The 15948-nt window shown below is 42.3% G+C and overlaps 1 protein-coding gene across 1 annotated transcript; it reads right to left on the reverse strand.

The window, feature by feature from the left end:
* Positions 1–7600: 7600 nt before the first annotated feature.
* On the reverse strand, positions 7601–15890 carry COQ2 (coenzyme Q2, polyprenyltransferase). Its single transcript, XM_074823784.1, has 7 exons — positions 15671–15890; positions 15218–15384; positions 13068–13189; positions 12758–12843; positions 11761–11894; positions 11124–11312; positions 7601–8119 (listed from the first exon to the last, which is right to left on the reverse strand). The coding sequence occupies exons 1-7, from the start codon at positions 15888–15890 to the stop codon at positions 7964–7966; spliced, it is 1074 nt and encodes a 357-aa protein (XP_074679885.1). The 3' UTR covers positions 7601–7963.
* Positions 15891–15948: the final 58 nt, after the last annotated feature.

Here is a 15948-nt window from a genome sequence, read left to right on the forward strand (position 1 = left end):
CGTACCAGGAACTCCTGCTGTCTGGGAAGGGTATCTCTAACTCCTGCAGCCCGGATCGTACCCCGCTCTGGAAGGTACCAGAATTACCTGACAAGAATTATGGCCAAAATGAAAAATTACTGTCCCAAAGTCTTGCAAACCTATAAACAGCGACCCTAAGTGACACCCTTTGAGCTCTCTGGGATCGCAGTGGGCTGTGACCCAGTATCTCCCTCTGAGCTGGGATGCCTCTCAGAGCAGATTTTGCAAGGATTTTGATGAATAGATTTTGTGAAGATTTCCAAGATCGTCCTCTGTTAGATGGCGACGAAGGAAAAAGGTTCAAAGATTGTCTGCTGACAAACGTTGACAAAGGAAAACAGTGAGTAATTCACTAAAATTAGATTTCACGAGCTTTCAAAGTCCATTTGGTACCAATAATTTACCATCATAAGTTAACATCTATATCCGTCTTGTATTTGTGTGTGTGTGCATTCAATTTAGGAAACATTATGGTCTTGATTATGACAAATTTTATTAAATCACCCCTATAATTAGCTGATGATTAAGTATTGTTATAAATCATTCAACCTAACCTTGTGGTTTACTGTAACAGTGTTAATAAATCTTAAATTGCTGCTACCTCAAAATTATGTAGGATCCATAATCAGTCATTCCCTGACAAATTAGCATAATAAGATATTTTCCTTACCTTTTACATTAATTCCATCAGACATAAACCGTTGAACAAGTCTGGGACTAAGACTGTATCTAGCTGCACCTAGACTCCTCTCTGAGAAGGCGTTTAGAAAGCAAGGGGGTCCAGTCTGAACCTTGTAACTCAACAGGAAGGTCTCTCTTACCTTTTTACATCTTCAGTCTCTGTATAAATCACATTGAATCAATTCTAACTTGATTTTCCTTTGTATGTTTCTTTCACGTAGCAATAGAGTGAACCTTGCCATCAAACTTTAAGACTCACTTTTATAAATCCACATTAAAAATCACTTTTGCTAACGCCTTTGGCAGTGATTCTTTTAAGTGGTCTAAAACACTCTTCCACCACACCTCCCAAGAGTTTTATCCCAACCTGCCAGCTGCTGCCACCATGCTGAAGGGTCTGATGGACCTTACCTTCTCCTGTCCCTTGTGTCCAGCATACACGATACCCTTGCTTTAACCAACAGCACTGCTCCCGGCGTACACGAGGAGCGGCACATTAGCCCAACACCCGAGCAGGAGCTGAGTGAACAGCCACACGTGATGCATCACGAAGTTAATCCAACATTAACCAAGCTATTGGCAGAATGACATCCAACACACTTCACAACAGAATTTGAGATGCGACAAGTACTTTTTAAATGTGTTGATGTTACTTAGCAGAGTAGTTGTACTGTTGATTAAAAAGGGCCTTTACTACTTAATAACAGAGATACTTTTTAAAATAGATGGGAGAAGGCAGTCTTGGGCTGGGAGAGATGACGTGCAAGCGGGGGAAGCTGTGTGGCTCCGCGCTTGCTGCGTGCACGTGACCACAAGCCCTCTGCAGAGAGGAGAACTTTGCTCACCTTCAGTTCAACAGCAGTCTTGTTTCTCCCCTCCATGTGCATGTGATGCCTCCTGCGTTACGAAGGGATTTCTTCTGTGTGACTTCATCCACCCGGCACGCAACGCGCTCATGCTGATAGCCTCTCATGGTAGCTCCCTATGTGTTTAACCTCCAGTTTTCTGAAGTACTTTCTGACTTACCTTGGTGTAAATAAATCAGCACTGAGCAGCTCAAACTCCTGAAGGCAACTTTCTGGTTCCCCCCCACTGCATTGCCACTGATTTCTTCAGCAAGGCCTGAAGACAGCAGCTACAACAGTCACCGTCTTTGCACCCGCCGTGAAGCAGATGGCTTCCTTGTATGGATGTCCCAAGATCTCAGAGGACACCTGACACCACAGCAGCTCATTACTTGTCTGAGAGACACAGGAAGGAGTGGGAGGATGCTCTCCCTATCCTACGAGAAAAATCAGGCAAGTGGTCCCCGCGTGGCGCTGTCAGCAGGCCAGCTGTGGAGAGCACCCTCGCCACATAAAGACCCAACAAGGGATGAACCTGCGGGTGTCAGAGCCCTGCTTGGCACTGAGCAACAGCGTCTTTATCACCTGTCACCTGGGAGAGGAGGTATGCCCTGCAACACCAGACCTTCACCCCTGCCAAGAGCAACCTCAGCCTCATCAGTTTCACAGACAACCTGCGCTTATCAGCCTTGGCTTTCTGCCCTGGGTCTCGCTCCCAAGCAGGAAGGAGACAGGAGACCTCCCAACCCCTCTGTCTGACAGACATGGTCAGTGCAACACCTTTTCCAGTGACCTGTCAAATCTTTCATTTATTGCATTACTGCAGCCACAGTGTAGTGTCATGCACGTGGAAGAACAGCAGGGAAAAAAAGCATCATGCCAACACTACGCAAATACATTCTGTAAGGTCCCTTCCAACCAATGCTTAAATAAAGCACAACAGTAATGCAGGTATTGCCAAAAAACTCATTATGGTGTACATAAATGTCTGTGCTTTCCGTCATTTTTCTCTCAAGCACTTTTATTTTCATTTATGTATTTCCTGAAAAGGTGGTTGATGACATGACAGCATTTTGGGGAAAACAAGCTCTGACGAAGCTGGAAAATCTGTCTGACAAATATTTGGTCATGCTACAGCATGACAGCCAACACAAAATGCACACAGGTCTTTCTACTAAGCAGCCACTTAGCACTGTTGAAGTTTTTCCTCACAACAGTCCCTTCATGCTATGCATGTACTGTTGCCTGCAGGGTTAACTTGCAGATAAAATTATTTCCCTCCAATATACTTTTAATTCAGAGCTGAACAATACTTTGATGCCAATCCAGGAAAAAAAGCAAGGTACTGTGGAATGGGCATACAGTTTCTTCCCCCCCACCTCACAGCTTGTTACAGCCTTGGTTCTGTTCTTTATGCAGTTGGAGCAACATATTTTATATTAGATACTTCTCCCTGTTACGCTACCTGTCATAGCCAAGAAGTTCTGCAATTTGGAAGAATTGTGTTCTGCTGGTGTAAACATTCAGGGGTGGGTTTTGTTTGGTTCGTTTTTTTCATTAGGGCAGGAATTTCCGCTCACTCTTCCAGAAATAAAAGCTGTACTTTTAAAAGTTTTGAATGCGGCATTTGAACACTGTTTTTTGTTACTGGTTTTGTTTTGCTTTTTTAATTGTATTAGACCTCTTCCTGCTTAGCTCAGACAAAACCATGCGTGTACAGCTGCCTGGGCGGGGGTAGGGGGATGGAAAACCATTTTTTTTGTGCAATTTCTTTTGTAATTCTGCTACTGTATCTAGCACACAGTGTTAAAATTTGCTCTGGCCTTTTGCCTCTGTCACAACCTACAGGGAGGCACTGCAGGAAACTCACCTGTCCGGTATGCCAGGAGCCTTCAGCTAGTACCAAGACTTCACATTATCCATGGTGGTTAACATCCACATTTTTTCTTGTCAGCTTTGTTTTGAAGCTTAAATGGATCTTCTCTCCTGGTATTTGCACTGTGATGCATTTAGAAATAAATTAATGGCCCTTTCCCTGCTTTTGCCAAAAGGAAAAAACAAAGAACCACCCACAAAATACATTCTCCTGCTCTGTTTACCACACCAGTCCTTCATCACAACCACTGTGCTTTCAGTGTCTTCCCTGAATACTGGCTAACCGCAATGCCGTGCCGGAACAGGTGATGGGCTACCTTTATCTTCAGCCAGCTTTTCAGTGACTTCAGCCCACAGGATGCTCCAATCTTTCCACGTGCTGACACACCTTTCCGACTTTTGAGTCAAGCCACTTTTTTGCTACCAGTGGCTGGTGCTAAGCCTGGCCTACCAAGCTGGTGACCCTCTGTGGCCAGACTGCCCTTCCAGGCACGCTGGCTGTCCCACGTCCTCCAGCCTGCGCTGTTTGCATACCACAGTTCCTCAGCTAGGTGCCTCCAGCCATCCTTTCCTGAAATTAGAGGGAGGGATGGAAGAATCTGACCCCCTTGCATTATGATGCCATATTTACCAATATGAATAGCAAAATACAGTCACAATTCGCCTTGGATGAGCCTACGGCGAGTCCCTCCCCTTGGCGAAGGTGAGTGTGAAAGCTCCCGTGTGCCACTGTCCCAAGCAGGCTTCTGAGTCAAAAACCCAGCGCCACCATGAAGGGCTGCCAACACCTTGGCAACCCCTCCCCATATCCCCACAGGCACTAGCACCCCTACATACTCATGGCTACTCCTGGACAAAGAGCTGGTGTTGCTTTGATAGAGCTTTCTGCAAAGGACAATGGGAGCGCACAAAGACAAGCGTTTGTGTTGGTTACAGAGTCTTCTGTTTCGCTGAGCAACTGCCAGTGCTTCATGTTGCCTTTGCAATGCACATTTGACCTTCCTGCTGCCTCCACAAGCATTTATCTCAAGGTTCTGGGGAAAAGGAAGGGGAGGAGAAACTTCCAGAGGACACTGTTTATTTGCGCAAAAGCACACTAGCTAATAATGAAACTGCTGCTTAGAGATAAGTGTACTTGATACTTTTTTAAACAAACTGTATCTAAATACAGCAGAAAGCGTCTTTGTGAAGATTTGGAATAGAACAACTTGGGAATGGAAACAGAGGATATGCACATACACCTGCCAGCAGATGCAAACAGGGTTTTAGCCAGGAAGTAGCTCAGCCTTTGTCTCCTTTGCACTTAAAAAGTTATTTCTTATTTCTGTGTATTAATCATAAAATGCTCACACAAATATCACTCCCAGTATTACAGCCTAAAACCTAAATGTTTCTTCATTTGTCAGGCAATGAACCTAAAATACAGCTATGGCTTATCTTTGTGAAATGCATTTCGAGATGAATTTAGAAAACCCCCATGGAAAACATGCAGTGATTTTCAAGTTCAGGACATGAGGACTGTTCTGAAACTTGAATTTTTACTCTATTTAGCTACACCTTCTTCTTCCTCTCATTACAAGGCAAACACTTGTGACAAGGTGTCATCAGACAAAGGACACCAGTAGGTTCAGAGGCACTACAAAATGTGAGCTCTTCCCAAATTTAAGCTACTTAAAGACACTTTAATATGTTAAGAACAGATGAGTAACTTTTGCCACAACCCCTCTAAGCTAATATTACAGGTACTAAGAAACTGATCCATACTAATTACATCACAAGACTTTTTTATTACTATTAAATCCCTTATAACCAAAGTTCACACGAAGTTGGATGCATCCAATTCTCCCTCTACAAAATGCAACTTTGTCACATAATTGTTCAGAAACTTCTTATTCTTCATTTTTAAACTGCTTTGCTTTGACTTAATACTTCCTCCACCCCAAAATTGTAAACCCAATTTAAGAACAATTTCTGCGTAAGGACCAAGGAGGCCCTAAAAGCAGTTACACTTCCTAATTTTTTCATATATTTCTATCTTATGTGCAGTCAGGCTGAAAAATCTACTTTTTCTTATTTGCTCAAAATATATTTGACATTGCTTGTTTAAATAGTAAAAGAAAACACAACTTTGCAAGGTGTATGTTAAAAAGACGTGTTAAGAACACACAGAAGTTTGTTCCAGCCCCAAAAAGGATCTTCTGTGACCAAAGCCATTGACTCATTACATGTTTTTTCGTTTCCCTGCAACAGGAACTTCTTTGCCAACTGTTATTGGTAATGCAACCCTATAGTTAGCAAACCCTGAACATGTGGCTCTGGACTGCAACATCTCTCAGACATATCGGTTTAAATAACCTTAAAATATGATACCCATCTTCAGAGCTAGACCAGTAGGCAGCCTTATTTTTGGTGTGACTGCACACACAGTTGTGCCCCACCACTTCAGGAACAGAGCAGACATCAGGGAAGGTCGCTGGAATCCCATAATGAGTTTGGCAAACAAATGCTCTGCATCACCGAACCACAGCCCCGCATGCAGGCTTACGCAAAGCCACCCGTGGGGAAAAGCATGCTCGCACTGCCCACCAGTATGTAAACTGAGGTAAATTCCACTGTATCATTGTCCTGGAATAGGCACATCCATTGCTCCTTCCACAGAAATTAATTCCAGAACATGTCCTACAAGCTCTTTAACATCAGGAGTCAAAGAAAAGGTTAACTACTGTGCAAATCATGTAACTGAGCGAGTGTAAACCACTTGTGAAGTGCTAAGGCATGGACAACAGGCCCAAGCTAGAGTTGCCCTATAGATGAATCCTGTACATTTTATAACTGATAACCATTGTGCTAGTAGGTATTGTGCTGGGTTATAACAAACCACCTCTGCTGATGTAAAAAGTGCCAAAGTGTTGAAGTATTGAAGCCTGACAGCCCCTGAGCTGAAGCTGCTGACTTAGTATGTAATCATTAGTGAAATATGTATGCTCAGTTATGAAAGATGTAGCTTAGATATCATAAAACATGTCTATCCTGAATATATCTTTATCCTTCTTTGTGTGGGGGCAAGTTAATAAGGCCATGGAGCCAGTTGTCTGGCCTTGGGACCAGATGTGTGACCTTGCTAATAAATAAATTAGATAAGCAGGGAAACTCCCTTTGCTTCCTCCTTGAGCCCTGGCCAGGCTCTGGGAGAATCTAATGTGAGAGTGAAACCAGGTGTTTCCACTCAAAACAAAGGTGCCAGCTATTCTGGCTTGCTGATTTTTGGTATATAAGGCTGGACCCGCTCACAGTGACTTTGGATGCCTCAGCTACAGGTGGAGGCACTGTGTAGGGTTTCCCACTTGCCGGGACAGGCTCTGCAAATCCTCGCTGTAACTGGGGCTGCCCAGCGCCTGTGGGTCTGGATGATGGTAACGGGTGCAAGTGGTGAGGGATCTTTCTTCATCGCTATTCTCTCTCTCACATAGTAATGATTTGATGCATTACCCTGTATTTCCCTATTTGTTTGCTTTAAGTGCATTATTCTGCCTTTTCTTACTGCATGTTTTCTGTATTACTCTGTTACATTATTTAGTTATCCCCAGTAAAATACGCCTGCTCTTTTCACTCTGGTGTCCGAGTTCAGTTGGTATCCTTAATCAGCAAAACAACTTGAAAACGTGAATGTTTTGTAGCAATGTAACTGTTAGCCTGCAGTTGTTATTTGTGTTTATAGGCATCCTCCTATAAACAAATTATTCCTGTAAGACTACAAATAAAACCAGTAGGCATAAGTAAAAATGAACAGAATTAAAAAATAAAAATGAGGATCACTTTGCATGATGAATTCATAGCTCAGGGTCAACACCAGTCATGCACACTTGGCGATAGCTCTGGGTTGCTGTTTTTAAGTCAGTAGTCTGTGTTCAAATCATTCTTGATAAACAAGCTCCACTCCCTCTGTGCAGGCAACTTTGCCTGTTCTTTTCATGTGAAAAGGAACCACTGTCAGCAACCACTGCAAGAGGTACTTTTAAGTACTTCTCTGTTGACTTCTTATTCTAGACCTCACACACTCACACAGTCCTGACTGCTTCTAGACATCTCGGGATAGAAATTGTTACTGCAATTCTTCCACACAACAAGCTCCAACACAAACTGAAAATTATTCATGTAATAAATCAGAATACCAAACATGTACAGCCACATTTTATTCACCTCCTGAAATCACTTTGCATTTTTCCATGTGCCATCACTGAGACATCTGTTTTGTATAAAATCTTGGGCTCACAGTCTTGAGAGCTTGACAGAAGTTTGCTTGTACTGCACAGAAGCAGCAGAGCAGCCTCACTTGAAGCCTCTATGAAGGCTGAAGTCATTTAAGGGTAATAAAAACTTACATTGTAGGATAATCTCATTTGCATGTTTTCAGAAACAAGAACATTTTCACCAGTTTTTATAAATAGTGTAAAGCAGCTATAGTTATGTTAAAAGTATTTTCCTTCTTACAGAACTTAATTTTAGCTGGACTAAAATATCAGTATTTATAGTATTTTCAACTACTTGTTTTCTAAAGGCTCTTCTACATTTTTAGAGTCTTTTCGTTTCCACAGATTTCCAAGCACAATCCCTGTGAAGAGCAGAACTCCTACAGTACGATTTGAAGCAAATTTCTTCCAACAGTCTTCAGGTTTGTCTATGTCCAAAGTGTAAATCTGCAAAAGCACAGTATAACATTCTAGCATTATTATTCTACAGATGCATATATATTTGACACATCACAGACACAAAAAGGTCTGTAACTTTCAAAACCTGAATCTCAAATTCTGGTCTACCCTTATGTCCACAATAAATAGGAATACTCTGTGCTTACAACGGATTTTTTGCATAACTGGCACCTAGGTTTACTGGACAGATTTATTCAACATACAGCAGAAAAGTCACGGATCACATATGAATACAATTCCCAGACCCTCTCAATGAAGGACCATATAAACAGCCTGGATACTGATGTGTCTGGTTTGATATTTTAAAATGTAAAAACATCTGACCATGTAAACAAGGCTTTTTGAGATTTTCCTCAGTAGGTAGCCATCTAATTCTTAAGTGTGAACTTCAAATAAAAATAAATAAACCTTCAAATCTCTGCTGCAAGGTGTTGCTCCCTGTTCCAGTAGAGAGAAGGCACTGAAAAGCCAGCAGTGAACCAGGCTAACTGGAATGCACAGAAAGGTGCCCAGCCCTGCCTAAGTCACACAGGGCTGGTTTAGTCCAGTTGCTGTTAGCCATGTCTGTTCACCTCTCTTGCAAAAGAGAACCAGTACACCTACAACAACAGCGAGAAGCAAGGCCTCCCCAGCATGGCAGCTGTCTGCTGTGAGTCACAACTAAAGGTGGAAAAAAACCCACACAGTCCAGCAAAAGCAAAGTTACTGAAAAACATTCCTGGAAACAAAACTTGATACACAAGTCCTGAGAGGGATGACAAGAGGAAATGTTAGGCAAAACAAGTGAAAGGGTTAATAAAAATGTACCCCCCAAAATCTGAAACCTTGCAATTCAGCCTCTGAAGAAGCCAAAACAGAATGCATCTGACTAAAAGAAGTGAAACCTTCCCTGGGAAACCTGTTTCTCTGCTATTTGCAGGGGTACAGAGGTGACAGGGCTGGGTTCTGATCAAATAATCTGAAATATTGTCCCCAAGCTTCTAAGACACGATGTTATACACACCCTTGAAAACCTGTCAGTTCCTCAAGCACAGGGAACTGAAAACACTGAACCGACAAACAAAACCTAACAGCAGCCGAGCCACAAGATATACCTTCAGAAATGCAAAGCAAATAAAAGATGTTTATTTTTCTCTCAGTGAACTTCTTCAGTGGGATAGAAATTTGACATCTTTAGGACCCAAATTCCTCTGTCTCAGGCACAAATTCAGTGAATTAAGGAAAACCTACTCCTCATGCAGCTTACTCGGCTTTCTAAACTCCATTAAGCACACGTTCAGAAATCTTGAACAAGATGCATGAGGCTGTTTAGGCAGAACTAATATTAAAATAATCACTCAAAAAGAAGCTACTCTGTGGTACACAGAAAAATGCCGCTCTTATGACTTTGGCAATCTACACAACTGTTGTACACTCTTCACTTACATTCAATATGTCTGCATTCTCACTTATAAATCCTCCCTGCAGGAAAGTAATTTCCATTTCTGCCAAAACTTCAGTGTAAGGCCTCTCTGACAATTCAAACTGTAAATGATTATCCAGCGGAATGTAGTATTCCTTCCCTCATAGATTTCCAAGCACAATTGCTATGAAAAGCAGTGGCTGACAAGCACCAGACTACATCATCCCAAGAACTCTCCTACTCAGAGGTATGTTTAATACCCATCACCTGCATGAGCTACTCCCATTAAAGTGCAACATAAGTCTAACCTGCTTTAAAAAGTTTAATGATAAACACAGACTTAACTTCTCAGACTGTCAACACTTTTACTACGTGCAACGCACTATCCCCTTTGCTATCACTCACCTATCAAGGCCAGCAATTAATTTTCATAGAGACTGACTTGTCACTACAAGGCTGAGCAACACAGTTGTTAGGATTCAGAAAGAACAGGATAAGAAGATCCTATCTACTTCCTTTACTGACAAAGCTAATTTCTTTCTTTCTGTTATTTGTTAAAATTTCTAAACTAATACAACTACAAGACTTAACTGGATTGTTCTCTGCTATAAAAAGAGCTGTGAATTAGAACTATCAATGACCAGAAAATTATATTAACAACTGCTGCTGCTGCCTTGAGCAACAAGTAGAAAGAAATGTTCTGTTACACCTTTTAAGGTCACCCTGATATGATTGGTCCATGTTTGCTTAACATGTATCAAACTTTCAGAACAAGGAGACACTGGGCTCAGAGAACCTGGAGTTTTGCAGTCAGAACCTGCCAAAAACAGCCAACCACATTCAAGAAAAACAAGCGTGTAGGTTAACCCACACTGTGCATGCTCCAGAGGAGAGTTCAACTAAAGGAAACCCCTGAAGACCACCAAAGATCCCCAGGAAGGACCCTCAGAGACTCAAAGCACATGCGTAATTAGGATGCAAATGTTACAATTTGTTCCAGGAAACAGAATGACTATGTGTAACTATTCCAGGAAATCTAATGCATATGTAAATTGTTCTGCAATATAAACTCTGTGCGTTGTCACTTGAGGCATGCACGTTGGGTGGCACGATCCTCCATGCATCCGGTGCTGTAATAAAGAATGCCTGACTTCTGAAACTTCAAACCAAGGCTTAGACGATTCTTTTCCGACCAAACTTATGGTAACACTACAGGTGGTAGTGAACAAGCCACAGAAAATTTTCTTATATTGTTAGATCCCAGACTGAACCTCCAGGCCACAGTACAGAATTGTTTAGACGTAAAATTAACCATCACTGAGACAGAACATGCAACATTCATTTTCATATTGTTCTGTTGGTTCGGAACAGACTGAAAATGAGTGTTTTACAGTGTGTGGACCACTGGAGGCCTCTTCAAACAAACAGTCTGCAAAAGGTACTTAAGCAAGCTCATTGTCATGAGACTTCAGTTCTCTTTAGAGGAATTGGGGTTTTTTAGGTAGATGGCGAATTGATGGGTGTTAAAAAGCACCCTGATTTCTTATCAAGAACTTCCACATGGAAAAAGTATAAATAAATCCATCAAACCTGGTGCGCTAGGTGAGCCCCTACGGCAGCCACAGCTGAGTAATACGGGAACGTCTGGTTACAATTCATTCCTGCCATGCACAAACTCAGGAGCATTGCAAGGCTGAAGGCACTGAGCCACTGCTTCGTATCCTCCTTGAAGTGTAACGCTGTTGACTTCACACCGATAATGATGTCGTCCCTCTTATCCTAGGATGAAAGGATGAATTAGCAAAAAATCTACAATCCAACTGTCGCTTCGTAAGGAAAATAAGAAGGGGGCCTTGCTTAAGTTTCCAGTGCTTCTTATGAGGAACCCAATTTAAGTGCATTTGTAAGTCCCTACATTAAAATATAAATCAGAAGGTTAGTTCTTAGAGCTGCTTTAGCAGCCAAGAGCTAATACCAATGCCAAAGTTATTTACACAATGCAAATGCATCAGCACACAAAGTGCATTGTACTTCCAGCTTTCTACTCGATATGTAAAACATTTTCAAATAACAATAAAAGGTGCAAGGGCTGAGGTTTCTTTGGTGCTGTTTTAGCTCAGCTGAGAGCGAAGAACTGCAACAGGTTAGTACTGCTGTTTGACAACAAAGTTGTAAATTAAACACGCAAACATACACAGATATCTAAAATTTCCCACTGTTACTCCACCTGATGTGCATAAATGGTATCGTATACCAGTGTCCACATTACTCCAGCAAAGTACAAGGGCAAACACACAGACCACTCACATGACCCTCTGATGGCAGACCAGCCAAGAAGGGCTCCCCAATTAAATGTAAGTCCTAAAAACATAAAGGGAGTAAAAAAAAGAAAAAAAGTTATAAGATTGCCAGGAGCAATCTAAATTACACGTATAGAATTAAATATTATTTGTTCAAGCGTATATCATAGCAGCAGCTTTTTGTACAATACTGGCATCTCTATTTTTCTACCGCTTATTTTCAGGCAGGTAATAAATAAAAGTAATTTGACATTAAATACCCTGGAAATACAAGGAGAAATATGTATAGCCATGCATTTTCCCCAATTTAAATCTGCACAGAACTATTCCAGTGTACTCAAACAACGGGTCTAAAGTTAACATTCTTAGATGCCAGTATAACAGAAGATGTTGGTATGACTGCAAAACAGTGCACCACAGCCAACTATGGTACTTCAAGGCTGAAAATTACAATTTTAGGTGAAAAAACTGAAGGCAGCTGGAATGTGAAGGCCAAGATACAAAGGTACGTTTCAGTAGTTCAACCTGGAATATAAGCACCATCAGTTTCTGCATAGGAATTATTTTAGAGGCTGAAGACTGAAATGCAGGACAAATGCATGTTTAAGAAAGGTTTCGAGATAACCCCTAAACTAAAGCTGATTCCCAAATGGCAAATGTTTTCTCCCTCCTTTTCTCCCTCCCCTCACTCCGTCAAAATAAGGAACTGATTTTTAACAAGAAAAACCCTAAACCCAAACATCAACTCTTATATGTGTTATAAATTGTTTAAGAAGCTTCTGGCACAACAGAACGTTGTCTGTAAGGTATTTCTATTTTAATATAGTTATAAGAAATCATATTGCTGAAGTTCAATTACTGATTTGTAAAACACCCTAAAAAGTACATCTGAAGAAAAAAATAGTAAAAATATTTCCAACTCACCCAAAACTAACTGTGGCCAATATGTTATTCTCTTCATCAGAGGGTAGGTGATCACAAGAGACAAAGAGGCTGCTCCCAGAATGATACTGTAAAAAGTACCAAGAGGTTTATTGTTTGCCAGTCTAAAGATCGTAAGATAATAGTGCAGCATTACAGGAGTTACACATAGTACTGAACTCATTCTTTTACTTTCAAATACAATTCCATGACTCTTCCTTCTGCCCCCAATACCTTTTCTGCTGAAAATCTCTGTGCTTAACTCTGGACCTGGAATCAAATTTTAAAAAACAAAAACCAAGTTATACATCACCTATAGTAATTCAGACACAGAAGCACACAAAGTGCCAAGCTAAGCTGTCCCCCAAGAAAAACGAAGGACTGAAAAGTGGAGATCTCTCCAGCTGCCAGGGGCCTACTTGCTGTCCTCACCACCTAAAAATGGAAAGAATAACATGAATACTAAATCCAATATAACATATTCCAATGTGTATTAAAACTAAAAGTCACACCATTGGCATATAAGCGGAAAAATAAACAGAAACAGGTCACAGAACGTATGAGACGAGTTCCTTCAACAATACAAACGTAGCATATCATCATGGACATGAGCTATATTTCTAAGCAGCAGCACTTAAAACAGAAGTATGCAGGCTTTAAAAACTACAGCAGAAATAAAGTGCCACTTGTGTCCAGTGAGGCTGATTAGAAACACTGTAGACATCTTGTATATGAATTTTATTACCTTAGAAAAAAAAAAAAAATCAGACTTAAAAAGTTGTGAGCTAACTATCTGAATTTCGAGCAGCACTTCTGTGCTTAAACACTTTAAAGTGAATACCATATAAAATATCATAAAGATGCATGGCTCCTCTAGCATTGTTAATAACCATTGCTATTACACATGTATATTACGCATAACCATTGTTAATAACCGTGAAAGTACAATTAATTTAATCCTAGTTGGGATGCAATGGAGTTTAGAAACGCTGGAACAAGAAATCATACATGGCAAACTGAAGGAAGAAACAAATATCAGAAAAAAGTTAAACTGTTATATATGGTGATTTACTTGCCAAAGGTGACGACTGCAAAAAGAAAAAAAAAAAAAAGACAGAAGTTTTGCATGTTGATGAAAATGGTGTAAAATCTACTTGAAGAGGTTAAAACTTTTAACAGAATACTATGTATGTATAAAGTGTTCTGCATATGCTTTAATAATGTGAATTTACATAAACCCTTTTAGTTTGTTCCCCCCCCAATCAGGTTATGTTTAATGTCAACTACTGCTTTTGCAGTTTAAACATGCATTTAACATGACCAATTCCACTGCTCATCGTAACCAAACATGGGACATTTCATTTAAAGAAGGGAAAGAAAAGATTTACCAAATAGTCAGTAACATAAAATCTAAAGCCCCAAACCACAATCACCAACACAAGCCAACATCCTGCTATTGACCCAGCCTCTATCACATTTGTTTTGAAGATATCCTTTTAAGGTATGTAAGAAAGAGCTGCAATGGAAATTTTTAAAACTTTACACCTAACCACATCACGTTAGTGTATAAATGAATTCATTATATTGAAAATTCCATCTTACTTATCACACAGACCACCCTGTCAAACACTTTTGGTATATGTAGTTGTTAATAACCTCTGAACCCTAAACTATCCAAAGCTGCCACAAAGCCTGTACTGATTCGTGGCCTTCCCAAGAGAACAACAGTGCTGTAAGAAGAACTTCACATACCAGATTGGCTCATTATCCTGTCTCTTGCCAGCGTCAAAACCCAAAACCAGAGGAACAATATAGAAACAGAAAACAGGACAAGCAAACAGTGATGCATCACCAGGACACTTCCCTGCAAGCCTGCACTTGTGCACATTCCAACATCTGACCCTGGGCACTGCCTTTTGCTTACTTCCCTCTTCTGAACAAAAGGGAGATGAAAAATACAACATAACAGAAGAGGATTAGCTCAGGTTGGGCACTATACTCTTCACAGCCATTCTCATGAAGAAATTAATAATACTTAAGGAAACCCTGCTCCTGAAAATTAGAAAAAAAAAAAAAAAATGGTTCTTGGGTAGATTGTAACTAGCAAGTGCAGCAAAAAAAGTGTTACTTTGTTCTGTCATGCAAAACAAATTTGAAATATAAACTTGTTCAAGTACTACCTCCAGCTAACAAGACCACATAATTTATCTTACACAGAGGTAAGTACTCTAGAAGACTTATTACAGTTCCAGACAGAGAAATGTTATACAAAATGAAATTATTTCTCCTGTGCTAGGAGGAAATGTAGACAAATTCATTGCATGCAGCTCAGATAGAAACAGGGAGGAATTTCTGAACCTGGAGCAATCGCTGCTGCTTTTGGAGATGAGCGGGCATGTATTTGGTTAATTCAGCAGCAATTCATGTCCCTAGGTCTCGGCAAGCCCACGAGGGTTTCTCTACCTTTTTGTCATAGTCACGATCCCACATGTCATTGATGGTGCAGCCGGCCCCGCGCATGAGCACCGCTCCGATGCCGAACAGGGACAGCGTGTGCCAGTCGGGGAGGCAGCCCGGCTCGGCCGCCAAAGCGATGCTCCAGGTGCACGGCAGGTACAGCAGCCATGTCCCTGAGGGGAGGCAAAACCCGCGCGTGGGGTGAGCAGGGCAGCGAGGCGCGGGGCTGGGGCTGCGGGGCAGGACGGCAGCTCGCTGCTGAGTAACAGCGTTGCCGCGCAGACACACGCTCCTTTGGCAGAATCGTCTGCCACCGGCACAGCACCCCCCGCACCCTTCCGGCCGCCCGTTAGAGGCAACCGCGGCCCCACGCGTCACCCTGGCCGCCCTGTCGCCATGGTTACCGCGTCAATATGGCTTCCGCGTCGCCATGGCTACGGCCCGCCCCGCCCCGCTCACCGGCGGGCTGGTGCAGCCGCATGAGGCGCAGGTACGGCCGCAGCGGGGCCGGCGCGGCGCGCACCAGCTCGGCCGCCGAAAAGCTGAGCGGCCGCGGCGGTGCCGGCGGCGCGGAGGGGCGGCGAAACGGCGGGGCAGCGGCGGCAGCGGCGGCGGCGGGCAGGCGGGAGGCGCGGAGGCCGGGAGCGCCCCGGCAGAGCCGCGCCAAGAGCGCCGCCATCTTGCCGGCGCGCTTCCGGCGTGACGGCGTCACGTGGCGCCGCGCATGCGCAGCGCCC

Source organism: Strix aluco, chromosome 4, assembly GCF_031877795.1.
Source record: "Strix aluco isolate bStrAlu1 chromosome 4, bStrAlu1.hap1, whole genome shotgun sequence".
NCBI lineage: Eukaryota > Metazoa > Chordata > Aves > Strigiformes > Strigidae > Strix > Strix aluco.

Bases quoted from the DNA above. Each gene is read 5' to 3' on its own strand.
- COQ2 (XM_074823784.1), bottom strand. From the start codon at position 15,890: ATGGCGGCGCTCTTGGCGCGGCTCTGCCGGGGCGCTCCCGGCCTCCGC. The intron at 11,895-12,757 runs GTGAGTTGGAAA...TTATGTTTTTAG, and splicing joins TTGGCCACAGTTAGTTTTGG to GACTTACATTTAATTGGGGA. The intron at 8,120-11,123 runs GTTTGATGGATT...GTGCTTTTGCAG, and splicing joins GGGCTCACCTAGCGCACCAG to ATTTACACTTTGGACATAGA.